Below are 19,446 nucleotides of genomic sequence, written 5' to 3' on the forward strand. Positions count from 1 at the left end.
TTAAATTAAATTAGACAAGGCTTTGGGGAAAAAAAAAAAGCCCTATGGTGGAACCTGATTAAAGAAGAGCAGAAATTAGGAGAAATCAGAAACCATGAGAATATATCTTAGAAACAGAGGAGGTTCAAAGAGATCAAATTAAAATAAGGAATGTAATGATATTGGGCTAAAGAAAGAAAGAAGCTTTTCAAGGAAATTAATGCAGAACTATTTGGGGATAAAATGTTGTATCTGCAGCTTATTTATTTAATTTTTTTTTAACTTTTTCTTTAAAGACTTTGAGGCACTATAGAAAGATCTTACTGGTACATATGAAAAAAGATAGACATGATCATGATTGAGAGAAGACAATTTAATCAGTAAACTTTAATGCCTGTTAGCTAATCCTGAAGCTGAAGTTCTGGAAATATGACGTGCTACAGAGCTGAAAGGAACAGGTAATTAGTATTCTCCTTCTTCTTCATCCTCTCCTTCAACAGAATCTATGCCAGGTTCCTCATAATCTATCTTTAGGGCAGCCATGTCCTCATGGGCCTCAGAAAACTCTCCTTCCTCAATCCCCTCACCCACATACCAGTGAACAAAAGCACATTTGGCATACATCAGATCAAACTTGTGATCCAAGAGAGCTGTAGCTTATCTTTAAACAGTCCAGCAAAAACATATACACATATATGTATATGTTTGTACACACACAGACATACCAAGAGAGGGAGAGGGAGGGGGAGGGGGAAATAAGCATATAGAAAAGGCAGAATTTAAAGATAATTGAATCTGGATGGTATGATTAGATGCTGTATCACTGTAGTATTCTTTTAGCCATTGTACTTGCAAATTATCAAAATAAAAAGCTGGGGGGAGATGGGCAAGAAGGTAAAATACAGGAGGTGTAGGTATATATTTTGTTTTTCTGGAATAAGATCCCAACAAAGATGAATGTAATGGTATAACAGTACAAATAGACTAACACCAACATGGTGCTCATCATTTTCTTAGACTGTAGGAAAGAAGTTATGGGGGACTATAGACAAGTAAGTAAGTATGGGTGTGGGAAGTTCAGGGAATACCAGGTGATCTTAATACTCTTCATGAAGTAAGAAAAGAAGAATAGCAATAGCTTGGTGGCATAAAGATTGTGAAGATTTGGAATCATTTTCTGTGAGATATGACAAAGGAAGCTGTTTTAGTCAGCTTTTCTTCTGCTGGGATCAAAAGACCTGATAAGAACAATTTTAGAGGAGGAAAAGTTTATTTAGGGCTCACAGTTTCAGAGGTCTCAGTCCATATGCAGCAGGCTCCATTGCTCTGGGTCCAAGGTGAGGCAGATCATTATGATGGAAGAGTGAGGTGGAAAAAAGTGGCTCAGGACATGGCACCAGAAAGTAGAGAGCACCGCTCACCATAGGCAAAATCTATATTCCAAAGGCTTGCTCCCAGTGACTTACCTCCTCTAGCCACACACTACCTGCCTATTGTTACCACCTAGTTAATCCATTCAAACAGACTAATACATAGATTAGGTTAAGGCTTTCAAACCTATTTGTTTTACCTCTAAACTTTTTTGGGATGTCTCATACATGAGATTTTGGAAGATACCACATATCCAAAACATAACAGAAGCTGATCAGGGATACTGTAAAATATTTCACAGGACACAGCTGAAGTGCTGCTTGGAGTGTGGAAACTACTCCTTTTTTTTTTTTTTTGGCTTCTATGAGCATTCCAAGTTTATCTTCTGTCATAGAACATAATATGCCCCACCCCCCCGCCCTCAAAAAAAGAACATAGTCTAGTTGTTTTATCACTCTACTTCTACTAGACAATGAGTTTGAATTAAGGGGGCCTAACTTTCATTTTTGAGTTTCTATAACAAGCATAGTACCTGGTATGTAGTAAGCATTCAATGGATATTTATTAAAAAATGACTGTGCATATAACTTCTAAAAATGTAAGTTTTTATTGATTTCTTCTTACCTGCTGGGTTAACCACTTCTCTTTCATGCTCCCATAGCAACATCTATGTGTGTAACACCCATTACAAATCTTGGATCAGAAAATACCAGATCTCAGCTGAACAGTTAAGATTTTATGTTTGATTTCCAAAGGCTTTATTTTCTGATTTTAACAAATACTTTTAAAAAGCAAAATTAACAATATTACTATCTGTAATCAACATAAGATAAAGTGCTCGATAATCTAAATAAACAATATTCTGGATAAACCCCCCGGGGGGGGGGATATGGTTTTACACTTTAAAAGACCCAGTACAGTCCCTTTCTTATTTACTTCTGTCAGAGTGTTCAAAATGTAAAGAATGCTCTCCATGCCACTGGAGGGAAGTTTCCAAACAGATTTACCTTTACTTAAAAGTTGAAGAATTGAGTTCAGGCGACTTTTTATGAAAACAATTCAGGTGACCAAGTACTTTTAGTATCAGAAACTGAAGATGGAAGGCAATATTTGACTTTTGAAAAACAATCAAGTCCAAGAATTGACTCTTTGGAAATCCAGCCTGACTGTTTACAGTTATATTTAGGAGTTTTCTGTTTTGCAACTATTTCTGTAGACATATTCTTAAACTTTTTCTTGACTGAAAATACATCAGTTCTTTGCTTGACTTGCTTTAGTTTCTTTCTTGGTAATTCTCTTTGATCAGGAGAATTATGGGCAGTAAAGCACTTCCTTAGACCTATGACTTGGAATCCAAGTGTATCTTTTTTTGTGGTAGGAGGGACCCATTCCTCAATATCAGTTTCAAGACACTCAGAAATACTACAATTGCTGAACATCTCCGGGCTTCTGAATTTCTGGCTATGTGTTTTCATGTGTTTTGAGCAGCTTGGGGTGGCTGGCTGTTTGTCATTTTCAGGAGAAATCCTTATTTTTTTATGGTTAGCATCAAGATCTGAATAAAAGGCAGGCAATTTTTTGAAAGCTTCATTTATCCCATTAATTTTTTGGTGGAATCTTGCAATTGGAGTTGACTGTGAACATGGAACAAAGTCTTGGCTCTCTTCAAGGTCACATTCTGAATCTGACTGAAAATGAGGTGGAGGAGAGTATGTTCTTAGATACTTAGAGGTAGATAGGCTTTGCAAGGATGATTTTTGTGAAGTTTTGCTGGAATTGTCAGAAAGTGATCTTACTGAAAAATCAGGCTCTACAAGATGATTTTCTGTCAAGGATGTTTCCCACTGTAACAAAATATCCTGTGGTTTTTTGATAATTTCTGTTGCAATGGCCACATCTTTAGCAATATCATCAAAGAGATCAGCAGAAGCATTGTAGCTATTTTCATGATCAGAATAGCTTTGTGTTAAGTTATTATCGATATGTCCAAAAGGCATTTCTTTCAATGTATTTGTACTTGGACTATTACAAAGAGTTTCTAAAGAATATGTTAGTTTCTTACAAATTGTAAAACTGTCACCTTGATTCTTTGGCGACCTATAAAATTGTTTGTTTCCTAATATGCAAACATCAGAAACATCATTGTACTTTCTAGAACATGGAGCTGTCAACTCTTCATTCATTTCTGAAAATGACTTTTCTCCACTAAAATATTTGACACTGAGACAAAACTGGTCATTCTCTGAAGTACTGGGCCTAAGTGAAATTTCATCCTTATGTGGTAGAATCCTGATAGTCTTTTTAACTGTTGTTTCTAAATCTTTTGAAGATGGAAACAGAGTTGAAAGATAAGGGTCTGGGAGAAAATATTCTGAAATATCCCTTCCATTATTGCCTATAGAGACAACCTCTGCTGTGTTATCTGATTTTGACTCCTTTTGAATAACAGGACTTAGATTTGCTTCACAGCTGGAAAAGAAGTTATCTTTGCTACAGTGTGTTTTGACTTTAGCTTGTGATGATCTTAAAACTATAGGTGATGAATACAGAGCTTCAGCAGTTCTCTGGGGAGTCACACATAACCTGCTGTGGTCTGCAAGGAATTTACTGATGTCATTATCTACGTCATGTTTCTTTTTCCTGGCATCTGTTTGGGATATAGCAATCTCAGTTTCAATAACCGCTAGAAATTTGTTCAGGCTTTCAGAGAATGGCAGATCATCCCAAATCATAGGGTCATAATCATGGGAATTGCTAGTTCTCTCCCCAGTTCTAAATGATGAAGATGGACAATATGCAGATATTTCTTGAAGGCTAGTAGTAGTATTTACATCATGATGTTGATAACATTTAATCTCACTTTGAGAATAACTATTGTTAATTTTCACTGGACTATGGAAGGATTCTGCATTATTTGACTCAAGTGGCTCTTGTATTTTCAAAGGAAATAAATTAAAGTCAGTAACTCTAATTTCATGATGATTGCTATGAATTGTACTTGGTTGATTAGCTTGTAAGCCAAGTTCCTCATCCATCTTTTCTGTTGTATTCTTTTTATCCATCTTTTCTGTTGTACTCTTTTTATCCATATATGAAATGAGGCTCCACGAACCCTGAACGGGATCACAGCAACTGCTAGAACCAGTAACATTTGCAAAGGAGATGCACTTTCTGTTTTGATGAAGAGAACTAATGGCCATTGTTTGTTCTGAAGCTGACAAATCATCATTATCTGTTAGTGGTGAAACAATGGAAGTGAGTTCAAGTGATGGCTGCCAGAATCTTGAAAAATCATCTTGGCTGTGGAGCTCCGAAAAATAGGAAGTGCTTTCAGAGCCATTTATGCTGCTGAGATCACTATTTGAATGATCTAAAGCAAGTAAGTGACTATTAGGTTCCTGGAAGGCACAGTGAAGTTTCCTGAAATTGGGAGTCTGCAAAAGCTGCTGAAAGTAGTCAATGACAGTAAAGCCTGCAACATGGGGGTTTGGTAGAAGAATCTGACAAGCGACTAGTGCTCTGACTTCTCTTTTGTGGCCATGGCAATGTGGTAAGAAGTTATTAGAACCTGAACCATTTCCATATTGTTTTTCAAAATTCTGTGAAAGAAGTAAATAAATTAAAATGAAAAGAAAATGTTCCTCCTTTGATCCAAAAAATAAACAGGAATTTAAAAGGTTAAAGCAGATACAACTATAACCCTTACCCCCTCTAATTTCACTTCCTTTAGTGTTCCAGGCAGAATGGCATATACAAAAGGAAATACACTTTGGAATAGAGAGACTTTTCTTCAAATCTTGGTTCCAGTATTTACTAAGTAGTGTTAGAGCTTTGAGCAATTTATTTAACCTCCCTGAGCCTTAGTTTTCTCATTTTTTAAACAAGAATAAAAATGGAGAATTGCTGTTTAGCATGAGTTGCTTAATAAAGGTTAGCTCCCATTATATTTGGGAGAGAAAGAAAGAGGAAGAAAAGAAAAGAACCAAACCCAAGATTTTAACAAAGTAAAGCTCTGTATCACTTGGTTTCACTTTTTTCTGTTTTTTTTTTTTTTTTTTTCTCTCACTGTTCAGCTATGGACTGCTCTATTCCTTCTTTTAAAACCCTGATTCTCGTGTGGACAAAATTCTTTATTCCCTTCAGTGTACATAAGACAGTAAACTACTCCTTTAGAGTCAGTACATTCTTTTACTCCTTCTACAGGTTCTTTTATAATTACAGTTGTACCATATAACCTGAGCACATTTTGGAGAGTGAAATAAATATAAAATATCTGAGTTTTTAAAATTCATAATAAATTCCCAGTTTTAAAGTTCAGAAAGCATTTGAACTGGGCTTTTCTGACATTTGAAAGAGGAAGTTGTGACATATGATGTTTAAACATATCTTCTATAGGCTATATTTACACAGTATAAAGTGCTTCTACAGGCCTTCAAATTTATATATAACTTCTAAAAACTATTTAGAAAATTCAAATCATTTCATTACAATCGGAATGCTAACAAAACTCTAAAAGAAAACTAGTATCCATTACCGTCACTCCAAAAATAAAGGTTTGTCCGACAAAACAAGTTTCAACAGCTTTAGTTAATAGGTTCTGAGTTACATCACTGCCCAGTGTTTCCGGGATTTTATTAGGATCCTGAATATACCTAGAAAGAAAATAAAAATTGTGAAGAAAAGAACTTGAAAATTCTAATTTGCAATAACATTAGTAGACACAATTAGTTTGAAAATGTGGCAGGAAACTTTTCAGTTACATACAGAAAAAGAAAGTAGCTTTATAAACTAAGCATTTTATTCCCTCTAGTTTTCTCATAACATAGACAAAATAAAAACCCTACAAAACTCCAATGTATCCAGTGTGAATAAAACACATACTTGTCTAATCACCAGGCCCAGCAATTATACTAGGAAAAAATAGAGGCAACAGTGGGGGGTAGCAGCCTTTCCTCTTCCCTAACAATTCTGGCTATAGTCCTTGTAGTGTCCCTTTTTCTAAATCAGTTTGCCCTCAACTACAAAACAGGGAATAGCTTTCTTCTGTCAAGTGACTGGGGGGAGGGGAAGCAGAAGGTCAAATGTTCAATTGCTTACACAAATCTGCCATTTTCATGTTTTTTTTTTTTTAGATTTATACAGATGAAATTATAAAGCAAATGAAAGAAATGACAAAATTTCAACTTCTGATATGGGACTATTCCCTTAAACAGTTTCTCTTGCCTCAGGGATCCTCAAACACCTGAATGTTAACCTCAGTCTGGATCATCTTTCAGTTTGAAATGATTTTACTTTCTTATCTAAGTTTCTGTATGTTGGATTAGTTTTCTAACTTAATATTTTAATAATTATAGCTTAGTTACCCTGAATGAAAGAAGCTTGGTATAACATTAACATGATACATACTCATGAGATAAGTATTTTCCTTTTCTCACGTGATTATCACTTAAGGAAACTGATGATCTGAGGTTAAAAGACTATCTTTTTTAAGGGTACCAGGAATTGAACTCAGGGATACTCAACCAGTGAGCCACATTCCAAGCCCTGTTTTGTATTTTATTTAGAGACAGGTCTCATTGAGTTGCTTAGTGCCTTGCTTTTGTTGAGGCTGGCTTTGAATTCGTGATCCTCCTGCCTCAGCCTCCCAAGCTGCTGGGATTACAGGTGTGTGCCACCACGCCAGGCTATCTTTTTACTAAATGTATCTCACCTTAAAACACTTATCTTCGAATTGGCATACTAAAGGAGCAGTCAGAAAAAAGAACGCTTTAAATATTCTTACCTGTGTAAACCAGTGGCAGTCAGACCAAAAAATGTGTCTAAGCAGCTTCCAAATACAGTAATAGCAAATAATTTATTTGATTCTGCAACTTTCAAAGAGAGTTTATATCTGTAGCTGGCATTTTCAGCTTCACCAGTGGAGCCGCATTTTGGACAACTAGATCTAAAGAGTGGGGAAAAAAGTATAGAAATTTTCATTAAATATTTTTTTTATATTACAAAAACCAAGAAAAGTAAAAATTTAAATTATAGTTCTCATAGAAATACTCCTAGTAATTTACATTCTTCTTAAACTATTTATGATCAACTTGTTTTGAATTTCTCTGTTCCTAATAGCTAGCTTTGCTAATTCAAATTAAGTATCTCCAAACTGACAGAATGCATGCCAAACATAGCAAAGTAATGAATAACTGTGTATTCATGCATGAGAGAGGATGAGACTAACATGTACTCTTTAAATATTTATACCCAAAGTACTTAGCTAATTGCATTCTTCTTACCATTATAAAAATTACTATCTTTAATCCATTGGAATATATTGAGAATTGATCAGATTACAAAAATTATATATATAAAAAAACCATGTGATTTAACTTGTTTTCAAGACAATGTGCAACTGTGGCCAAATACTTTTTAGTCAAAAAGTATACATAAAGTGTATTGCTATCTGTTCTTGGGATATTATATTCCTGAAATCTGGAGTACCTTATTTGTAAAATCCAGGCCTGAGGAAAGATGAAATGAGATAAATTAAAAAAAAGAGTATAGTATAAATCTTGCCAAACTAATGTATTGGTCTGCTTTCCCACTGTGGTGCTTATTGTCACTTCTACTTAGCATTTTCCTCTTTTCTAGTTTAAAATAATATAATTCTGATTTCCATTTTTCATGTTCTTAATTTAGGAAAACTGATCCTTTAAAACATATTATGGTAATAGATAATACTACAACTTTGTTTTTTCTTCATGTTGCTAGTGATCTGTTTTAAAATAGACTGGCAAAGTGCAAAAAGAAAGTAATGTTAAAGATAGCTGTATAAACTTGACTGCCGTCAGCCACTAGAGGGAGTATAAAATCCTTATTTCTCAAAGTAACTTCCAAAAAGCCTTCACATAAAGTGAATTTTGGATATACTATCATAGATTGGTGTTAATTATTTTTTTTGTCATACCGAGGATAGATCTGTACTACTCAATTCATGTAATCATACTGAAATATTCTGGACTCTTGTGCTCTATGCTGGTCATAGAATAAACAGACTCACTTGGGGGATAAAACCATTTCTCATTAATACCAACCTCTAGTGAAATGAACCGTTTCAAATATGCATTAAAATTTTTTAAAGGTTATGCATTAATAATGCATTAAGGTCTAATGTAAAATTCCTAGTAAATCTTTGAATATATTCAAGGTATACAATATGATGATTTGAAATACATATGATTACCACAATCAAATGAACACATCCATCCTAATCCATATTGTACATTAAACCCCAGAACTTGTTCATCTTACATCTTTTCATTAATCTATTAAAAATAATAAACCCACTACATGGTTGGTTAGAACATATTTTCATTCATAATACATAACTGTCTATTCCCAAATTTAAAAAAGTGAGAAGAGACAGGCAGTGTTTTACATTTTGCAAATCTCTTTAAAATCTGGCTTAATAAAAAGGTAGCTGGATTCACATGTTCCACTTCTCTGTTCTATCTACTGTAATATCACAGGTCACCTGGCCTTTGGTAAATTCCACTGTACACATATGAGAGTGAAAAAGGCAAATAATGCCTTACTATGAAAATAGTTCTGAACTCGAAGAAGCCTCTGAGCAGATCTATCTGAAATGACTACTGTAGTTTTAAACCTTTTTGTTTGGTCCAAACTAAAATACCAAGTTTCATTATTTTCCTAGTGTACTTATATTTAGCCCAGAAGTAGAATTTATGAGATCAGTAAATCTGTTTTCTTAGCTTTGAAATCCTCTGAAAATCTGATTAAAGCAACTGACTTTTTCTCTTAGAAAAAAATTTACGGTCAATTACACAATATTTTACATATCTTGGACACTGAAGGATGCATCCACACCTACAATTTATTTACATTCCAGGTTAAGAACATCCAGACTATGCGATTATCACACAATGTCCCTTATAGATCCAGACTACACTAAATATTACAAAGTAATAAAAAATTGTTTAAAAAAGTATACCTGAAGTGTAAAGAACTGAGTTCCATCCTCAGTACCACGTTAAAAAAAAAAGTATCCCTAAGGCTTCTACACACTATATCTCCCCAAAGAAAACTATGATCTATGTGTGGAACTCAATTTGACTTGCTTAATTAAGTAAATAATACTAACTTTTTTGGGTGGTTGGGGATGGTGATGAGAATAGGTAGAGATAGACTAAAGGGATTATGCATCCCCTTAAGCCAACAGGCAATTTGCATATTTGGGCTGGATGGATAGCTTATATTGATAAATCCCCTCCCTTGCTCATAATTTTGGGATAGTACACAAACTCTATCAATTCCCCAACATATACAAACACCCCCCCACACACACATTTATGACTGAGCTATGCCTTCCCCAGCCCCAATAGTTTTTATATTTGTATGTCTATGTTTTTATATCAGGAAATCCTTTTCCAACAAAAATATAATTTGGAACCCTAATGAGAATGAAAATGAATGTCTTATTGAAACTAAGGTAAGGGTTCCAGAGCCCAACCTACTAGTACTCAATACTATCCACCATTGCTAGTTTAATCCCTGTCTCCTTCAAGAAGCACCTCCATAGAACTTCAGGTCTCCGAAGAATAGTTTTAAAACCCATTTAATATTGGAAGTTTAAAAAAGAAAAAAGAAGAAAGTTAACTCCATAAAACACAAAACACCTATTATGGCTATCAGCACTAAGAATTTGAGGTCAAATACAATCTTTGGGAAGCAGTCTCTTCTGTTTTTCCATAATCATCCACATTTCCACAGGCAAGGACCAAATGCTGTGGTGTTTGTTGTAACTCAATGGTTCAGTCAGAGCTCTTTTCCCAGCTCTGGGAAAAAGAAGGGGAGGTATCATTCTGGAGAAAAATGCCACTGCTAATCTGGAGGTAATATGTTGATTATGAGTGAAGACAGCAGTCAGATAGTTTAGACTTAAATGTTTCTGACTAGCTGGATGTGTGGGCAGATTGCTTAACTTTTCTAAGTTTTAGTTGTTTCCTTTTAAACTGGCATTAACAATAGCATCTACTTCATAGTCTTTTGTATTAAAAAGTCTCCAAAGCTCCTAGCACAGTGCCTGGCACATAATAAACATTCATGTATGTTATATATTATCACCAGTCTAAAGAGGTAACAATGGCATTATTATTTAACCTACATTTTTGAAGATTATCATATTTTATATTTTATAATTACATATTATACATATATTACTAATTATGTATCAAATGTTCTAAGCATGTTATGTATATATCTTACTTGATCCTTGTAAGAACCCTATAAGACAGCTGTAACTTTCCCCATTTTTGGGCTCAGATAATTTAAGTGACTTGCCCAAGGCCACACAGTTCAAGTGGCCAGGCTGGGATTTGAATCCAGGCAGTCTGGCTCCACAGAATCATGCTTTTAATCACCATGATATACTGCAATAGGTAATGTATACTTACAGTGGACTTTTTACAATAATGACTAATATTTTGGAGATCCTAATATGTCATGAAATATAATAGGAGATTGCTGTGCATTATCTCTATAAATAATTAGATCCACAGAAATTAAATATTTTGCCCAAAGTCATACAATTAGTAAGCGTCAGAGCCTATCTGCTCACTTGTGTTTTCTGAAGCTTGAAATTGTTCCATTATACCATGCTGCTTCTAAGAATCCATCTTGAATAGACAAATAGCCCATGGCTTTTAGTTGTTTCAAATGATAGTTAGGAACCTGAAAATGAGTGAACCTAAGATAATGTAGGCACTATTATGCTGCCATTTATTCATTTATTTAACAAACATTTGTTGAGCATTTTCTATGAACTAAGCCCCAGGCTGGAAGCCAAGGATTTAATGAAGAATCACACAAACAGGGTCTTTCTCTCAGAGCTTACATATGAGAACTTGCATGGTTAAATAAAGGAATAGTGGTAACTATGCAAGGACAACCTTAATCCTAAATGTGAGTTAGAACTGCTAATCCTTCTCCCTTTCCCTGTTTGATGTTAACTAGAGAAAAATACTAGTTAAGAATATTGCTGGCAGAAGATCAGTAAAGCAGAGGCAGGGGAACAGGGGAGGTTGGAGGGCATTATGGTTTAGATATTAAGTATCTATGGAGAGCAGTGACTTGAATCATGAGCTCTGACTGCCTCAGAATTGTGGCTGTGCTTTGCTCTGGGAACTTTCTGTGCAAAGATACAGGACCAGATTGCTCAGGAATGAGGGTAAAGCCCTGCCTGAGCAAGTTATGTGCAAAGGTATGAAACAACAATAGTGTCTGACTTTGAGCTCAGACACCAGCTGCTGGGAATAGAGAATTCTGAGCATAACAAGATAACCACAATATCTTGCAAGTGCTACAACTTCCAAGCCTGTCTGCTTTGCAGAAACTCTGGACAATTGGCTTCATGGGTATAGCAGGAAATAACAGGATGTTCCTAGCATTGCAATAGTAGAATAGCTACAAAAATGTTTCTAGTTCTGTAACTTTTTAGTGCACAAAGAATATTAACTTTCTTATTGTGAGACCCTATATAATAAATGTGCTGAGCTAGCTCTGGGTCACCCTTCTTCCATCAGAGGTTATTGTCCCACCTGGTCCCAGCTTTCTCTCTATAAATATTTGTGTCTTTCTTAATCCTCCATTGCCCCTTGCCAGTTTCTAGGGTTTGGCCGTGCAGGTCCCAGTAGGTGTCTCCCAAAAGCTCATGTATGAGACAATGTAAGAAGGTCTAGAAGTAAAATCATCAGGCCATGAGAGCCATAATCCAATCAGTGAATTGATTCTCCAATAGCGATTAATTTAGTAGTAACTGAAAGAAGGTAGGGTGTGGCTTGAGGAGGTGTGTCACTGGGGGCATGCCTTTGGGTTTATATTTTGTTGTGGTGAAGAGAACTCTTTCTGTGTGCTTCCTGGAATCATGCCTTGAGTTGCTTTTCTCTGTCATGGTGGTATGCCTCACTAAAGACCCCAAAGAATGGAGTCAGCCATCTTTGGACTAAGACCTCTATAACGATGAGCCCCCAAATAAACTTTTCCTCCTCTAATTTTTCTAGTTAGGTCTTTTGATCATAGCAGCAAAAAAATATGACTAAAATGAGGCAGGGAGGTAAGGGCAAGTACTGAGGAATGAAGTGAAGCAAATCAGCATCCACATATTTATAATCATATAAAAATGAATCTAATGTTGCATATAGCTAATATGAACCAAGAAAAATTAATTAAAAAAAGAATGTTGTTGACACACTATTTGTACTTATATACTACTAACTACTTACTAGATATATTAATCTTTTCTCTAGTCAGAGAGAGTATTTTTGAAGAACTCCAAACCTAACTTTTCTTTTCTAAAGATGGACACAATATCTTTATTTACATATGTGGCACTGAGGATCAAACCCAGTGCCTCACATGTGCTAGGCAAGTGCTCTAGCGCTGAGCTATATAATCCCAGCCCCTCCAAACTTAACTTGTCAATTCTACTTTATAAAGATCAGAGGAGGATCTTAGATTCTCAGCTATACTTGGTCTGCAGTTGAATCATGATAAAGACTTTTTTTCCCAACACCATTCTAGTGCTAAATAATAAAAATCACTACAGATTGAGCATTCCTAATCTGAAAATCTGAAATCCAAAATTCTCCAAAAGCTGAAATTTTTGAGTACTGACATGGCATTCACAAAGTTCTGGATTTTGGAGCATTTTGGATTTCAGATTTTTGGATTAGGATACTCAGCTAGTAAAGTCTATGTAAATATCCTCAAATCTAAAACACTCCAAAATCTGAAATACTTCAGGTTCCAAGCATTTCAGATAAAGGACACTTAACATGTATAACACAGTGTCTATTTTCAAAGTTTTTACATATATGTATTAAATAATTTGAGAGTCATACAAAAACAAACAAAAAACCTCTTACTTAATACCCAGGGATATTCTAAGAAGTAGGCTAAGATTTTATACCAGGATTGTGACTTGCTTCCTGAGAAGTTATTTTTTTTCCCCCTGAGGTAGGTACTTAGTAGAGACTTCACAGTGACTTGAAATTTCTCTCTAGAAAGTGGATTACTGGCCAGTTCTATTCTGGGATTTACAGCAGAACCAAACTCTGAGAATCACTGAGAGAATCTAATGTCCTCATATGATGAATTTAGTTTTTATTTGTCCTTGCACCATAGAAGAAGGTTTATATTGTGTACTGATATATTTCCTCTCTCATGCTTAGAGGCTTTATTTTTACCTTTTGGAGACAAAGATTATCCGAGAGAAGCACATTTGACATGATGGATATATAAAACCCGAATTCTGAAGAGCAAGTACTGAGCCAAGAAGAAATTTTCTTCTTCTATTCATGCGTTCACACTGTGGCCTACAAAACAAAATAGCCACAGGGATGAAGATAGGTATTCCTTGGTTTCATTATTTTCTTAGGCACATGACAATCTCTTTAAGAATAAAGTAGTGTGTGTGGTATTGATATAAGGGAATGGAAGATAAAAGGTCACACAAAAAATGCATTATTTTAAAAACCTGATTCCTTGACAGTGCAACAAATGATGGAATATGGCATCTTCCTTTCTTATGTCCTCCAAAATCCAGATCCAGATGGTCCAGATGGCATCCACCAGTGGGCTAAGGGAAATAAAATAGGGCAAATGTTTATCCTGAAAATGCTGCTTAAAATCTTGCTATTTAGAATGAAGCTTCAAATCCTTACAACAGTCAGATTGTCTAGCCCTTGTCCAACTCCCTGAGCTCACTTTGTATCATTCTCCTCCTTGATCACTGCATTTCAAGCCATGCTGACCTGCTTTCTGTTCCTCATATATACAAAACAATTTGACTTCTCGAGCTTTTGTGCTTATTGTTCTCTGTCTAGAATGTTCTTCCATAGGACTTAGCATAGCTAGCTTCTTTGCTTCAACTTTAATGTGATCCCCTCTGGAGCCCTACCTTATATCAAGTAGGCACTGCCCACTGCCTCCCTTAGTTTCCATCCTCCCTTTAAAAAAACAAAAATTTTTTTTTAAGTTGTAGATGGATACAATATCTTTATTTTTATTTATTTATTTTTATGTGGTGCTGAGGATGGAACCCAGGGCCTCACTTGTGTGAGGCAAGCACTCTACCACTGAGCTACAATCCCAGCCTGATATTATATTATCCTTCAAAGTACCAATCATGTTCTATAATTACTGTATATATGCATTTACTTACTTTTGTTCTACCTCCCACTAATCTGAAAGTTAAAGTCAGGTATCTAATCTCCCTAATGCCTTTTTTCTTGATTTTCTTCCTTGATATTTATGTGCTAGTAGATTATACAAAAAAATAGTCTGACTTGCGTTCCTTGCCTCTTGCCCCAATGGGATGTTTCCTATTTCTGTGCCTTTGTGTTTTTTACTCTTCCCTCTGCCTAAAACCTAAAATGGTCTTCCATTTTCCTGTTTCATGCTACTTTTTGAGATTCTTCTCAGTGGTTTTCTTCTCCAGGAAGCTTTCCTAGATTAAGAGATCCTACTTTTTTATATATATATATATCACTCACTACATCACAGTAAATTGATCTGTTTCATATGTTCTTTTCCAGAACCATAAGGATCATCTTTTTAGATATCCAATACCAAGTTCAAAAATTGTCAATGAATTTTAGCTATTAACATTCTTTTAATTCTCAGCTTTCCTATTCCTCAGTGACATATACCATTTAAATATAAAATAAAAATTTTCCAAATTATAAAATTATTATAAAAAATCCTATATACATATTAAATTATAAGAAATTATTAAAATCATATATATATTAGATACCCTATTTGTATGTGAAATATACACAATAGTTTTACATTATTGTACCTTAGTATTTCTTTTAATTATTATTTAAATTTACTGTCACTTCTAATTTTTTAAAAAATTGTGGCCATATTGTGACAATAGAATATTTTCTTTAGAGATTTACAACAGAATTTTATATTGTGCCACCCCTATGTGGATATTTACCAGACAATATTCTTATACAATTGCTATCAAATCCAAACTTCAGGAAATGGATTAAACTTATTAAGACACAGTGTTAAGGGCTGTGGAGTTAAACAATTAGAAATAACAATCTCTGTCCTAAAAAGTTTACTATATAATTAGGCAGACGATTTGCCAATACATGCAAAACTTAAATAAACATGAAATTTTGGGATTAACTTCTAAATTCATTATATAAGCACCAACTGTTACATTTTTTTAAAGAAAAGTTGGTTAAATTGTCTTTATTTAAGCATTTATTGTCCTCTAGTGGATGAAATAAGTATGTCCATAAAAACCCATAAATTATTGGCAAAATTTGACTAAAGTGAAAAAGGTCAATTCATTATTTTTACTATTTGTGTTTCATCTGGCAAACCACAGCAATGGCAAAGACTTCCCATTCATTGTATGGTGGACAGTAAAACAATACTGTTTAGGGAGTTAACTGTTAGTTATTTTCTTATTTCCATCATGTTATTTGTCACTTAGTTTCTATCTTTACTGTCTGATTTGCAGTATGGTGAATGCATATTTGATAGATAACTGAACGAAGTGACAGAAATGAAAGTATTAAAGTTAAGAAAACATTATGATAGACTTGGGAACAATTTCATATGTGGTATATCCTATAATATATCTTTTTTCTCAATTTTATTGGGAAGAATGATATAGTAGTACATTTCTCTCAGCTCCATCACAGTCAGCAAACCATTTTCCAATTTAGTAAGCTCAATATATTTACTTATCAGTTATTTGTTGTGCAGCTGGTAAATGCCAACTGTTGATAGCATTAGTGAGGGACAAACAGACAGCTTTCCTAGTTACTAGTTAGTTATAGTCTAGGACAAGAGACAAACAGCTTTACAGTGTGCAGTGCTTTTATCTCATTATTTGATCTAATCAGAGAATTTAAGTAGCTAATTAAAGATCAGGATGCAGGTGGAATCAGGTCTGGAATTCACATCTCTGACAATTAATGCAGCAGTCTTTCTAGTTCACTGTACTGTGTGCTCAAGCATCACACTTAACTATTTGTTTTAAGGCTGTCCCAAAGATAAAGTTATCCCTTTAGAAAACTAGTTCCCAGTTCTAATGACACATAGACTAATTTTTCTTCCCTTCATTTCTCCCCAAATAGCTGGAAAGGGGTGTGGCTTAGTGTGGCCTAGAGTGCCTGATGCCCTAGGTTTGATCCCTAGTACTAAAAAACAAAACAAACCAAAAAACGTAATAAATTAGAAACTGTTCATGCTTTGCAAGAAAACCTTTGTCACCTTCTTCCTCTCAGATTTCCCCTTTTACAAGTCAAGATGCCTCATTATGGGAAGGGTGGCTACTTAGAATATTTTTCTTAACACTATCTAATGATCTTTTTCAAGGGCATATACTATGTTTTAATTTTTAAAAGAAGTCATAACAATTCTCTAAGAAATATTTTATGGACATTAACATGAAGATTCTAGAAAGGGAAGACAGGAGATCAACAATAAAATACACAAAAAGTAAAGAAACAAAACCTCCAGTGAAAGGTAAAATATTTTTAAAAACACTAACCAGGAAAATCTTAAGAAGTACAACATAGTGTGTCCATTCATTCCACCATTTATAACATTTATAACAGACATTTATAACAGGGATGGAGAGGGGACAGAGTTGGAGACAGAAAACACAAGCTCTTTTGTTCAAGGAATTTAAAATCTATTTGCTCAATGGATAACTATCAATGAAATGATACAAAGGTAAAAACAATATATGCAAGTTTCGGACTTCCATACTGCAACTGCTTACCTGAGAGCCAACTGTGTTTGGATATCTCACAGACATCTCAAAGTTTAATAGGTAACAACTGAATTTTTAATTTTCTTCTCAAACCTCTTTCCATGAAATTTTCTCAATCTCAGTAAATGGAAGTACTTTCTAACAAGCCAGTAAGGCCAGATAGCTAGGAGTAATCTTTCATTCTTTTCCTCATGTGCCAAATCAAACCATCAGTAGTCTTAGAGTCTATTTCCATATTAGAAATCATCATTCACTTCCACCATCTATTCTGCCACCACCTTAATCCAAACCACCATCATCTCCTGCTTATGATGCTGCATTAGTCATCTAACTGCATTATCTGCTTTCTACCCAATCTTCCAGACTCATCTTATTCAAGAGTCCTTCCTGAATAAGTTCCAGCAACACAGATCTTTTCTTAGGTTCCTGAACACAAAAATATCAAGTTTTTTTTTTTTTTTTTTTTTTTTTTTGCCACAGGGCTGTTGTGTATCTTATTCATTTCATTTGTAATCTTCCTCTCTTTCAAGGCTAGATAATTCTCATCTTTAAGGTCTCCACTGAAATATCAACTCCTTAGAAAGGACTTCCCAGACCATTTTAAAACCCATAGTTCCCCTGTTATTTCCTTTCTTAAATCCATGGATAAAAGGTATATTTAATTGGGAAGGAATCCATCCTGTTCACCATTGTAACCCCATATCTAGCAGTTCTTGGCACAGAGGGAGATAGATAAAACTATCTTCAGCATGAGAAAATAATGACTGGGCACTCTGTGATCCAGTTTTGCAGAGTTAGGAAAGCCTGCCTGCCTTAAAAAAAAAAAAAAAAAAAAAAAAAAAAAGGCCTTGCAAACTGAGAAATAAGGAATGAGTAAGAACATGCCAGTTGGGGATGGGTTTAGGTTTGGAAATAAGAGGGAGGGCTGTGCCTCTGATGAACATATGACACTCCAGGATTAGGGAGTAGCTCAGTGATAGCACTTGCCTAGGCTGGATGAAGCCCTGGGCTTGATATCCAACAACAATGAAAATAAATAAATAAAAGCATTTTGTATGGCTGGTGCCTAGGGCCAGAGTTGGAAAATCACTGGGGCTGGAGAGGGAGACAACGATAAGACAAGAAGGGGCTTGTAATCTATGTTAAGGAACACAAAAACATCAAAGAGTTTGATACTTAAGGAGTTTGGATTTAAAACTGCAGGCAAATAGGAGCGGCAGAAAGGTTTTAAATGGTCAAACTTGCAGCTCTCCTGCTCCTGGCTTTCCTGGCACCCGGGATCTCTGTAGCCCTCTGGCGGGTATTAAGGTCTGGCAATGTGGAGACTGGATTAAAAGGTACCAAGACTGAACGCAAAAGAAATACTTGGGAGATTACTGTTACAACTATATAGCATAGGGGTCAACCCAAATACCAGTGAATGTGGAGAAAAGTACAGAGATTTGAGATATTCGTGAAGCTGTTATTATTGGCTGGATGTGAGAGATAAGGAAGAAATCTAGAAAACTTCTAAAAAGCCGAGACTTTGTCTCGGTTATCTCCAGTTTGAGCTCACCCTGTGTCTAGTTCGACAGCCCAGTATTCTCAACAAACGTTCACATAGTAACCCCAACGGCACGGTCTAAAGTCACTGACCCTTTTATTCTTGTACTGTCAAAGCTTCGCTTTACAGACAGGACTCCAGAAAAACAAACAACATAGAATGCCTCCTGGTCTCATGGACGATGACTCTAAGAGTCTCGGGAGACCTCGGAGTGCTTCCCCAAGAACCTCTTTCCCAGCTCCTCACCTAAGTCAAGACTGGGAGACAGCCAGGGCGACGCCGAAAGGCCGCAGTCCAGGTAGACTCAGCAACTCGGCAAACACCTTCTACTCGAATCTCCCGCGTTCCCTTCCGCCGGAAGTGACGTTTGAGCAGTGGTTCCTCAGAGCCAATCAGAAAAGGCTCCGCCGAGGATCCCGATTAACCGCGAAATCCTGGGGGCATTTGGAAGCGACCATTTTTTGTCAAACTGGGGTAGAGACAAGGTTTGAAGAATGCTCTACCCCGACTGGTGAAGTAGTAGTACAGCCTGCAAAATTAGCTTCCGGGAAAACTGAACTAGCTTGTCGTAGGGACGCCGGAAAGGGGAGGGAGTAGGTGGGAGAGCCCTAGGACTGGGGTCTGGCCGGGTGAGGAAGAGGGAATTGAAGCGGAGTGGATGGGGTTGGCGCTGCCGGGAAGACAGGAGGGGGCGCTGTTCGGAAGCGTAGCAGGACCTCAGGCGGAGGAAGGGAGGCGACAGCGG

At 35.8% G+C, this 19,446-nt stretch overlaps 1 protein-coding gene across 1 annotated transcript; it reads right to left on the bottom strand.

The window, feature by feature from the left end:
- Positions 1–2,192: 2,192 nt before the first annotated feature.
- On the bottom strand, positions 2,193–19,331 carry DDIAS (DNA damage induced apoptosis suppressor). Its single transcript, XM_081280166.1, has 6 exons — positions 18,948–19,331; positions 13,889–13,990; positions 13,599–13,727; positions 7,133–7,294; positions 5,885–6,002; positions 2,193–4,949 (listed from the first exon to the last, which is right to left on the bottom strand). The coding sequence occupies exons 3-6, from the start codon at positions 13,709–13,711 to the stop codon at positions 2,397–2,399; spliced, it is 2,946 nt and encodes a 981-aa protein (XP_081136292.1). The 5' UTR covers positions 13,712–13,727; positions 13,889–13,990; positions 18,948–19,331; the 3' UTR covers positions 2,193–2,396.
- Between the last annotated feature and the right edge of the window lie 115 nt (positions 19,332–19,446).

The sequence above is a fragment of the Spermophilus citellus genome, assembly GCF_964194105.1.
Source record: "Spermophilus citellus genome assembly, chromosome: 2".
In the NCBI taxonomy this organism is placed as follows: Eukaryota; Metazoa; Chordata; class Mammalia; order Rodentia; family Sciuridae; genus Spermophilus; species Spermophilus citellus.

Bases quoted from the DNA above. Each gene is read 5' to 3' on its own strand.
- DDIAS (XM_081280166.1), bottom strand. From the start codon at position 13,711: ATGAATAGAAGAAGAAAATTTCTTCTTGGCTCAGTACTTGCTCTTCAG. The intron at 6,003-7,132 runs GTAAGAATATTT...TTTTCTTTCTAG, and splicing joins ACTGCCACTGGTTTACACAG to GTATATTCAGGATCCTAATA. The intron at 4,950-5,884 runs GTAATGGATACT...CTTCTTTCACAG, and splicing joins CCTTTATTTTTGGAGTGACG to AATTTTGAAAAACAATATGG.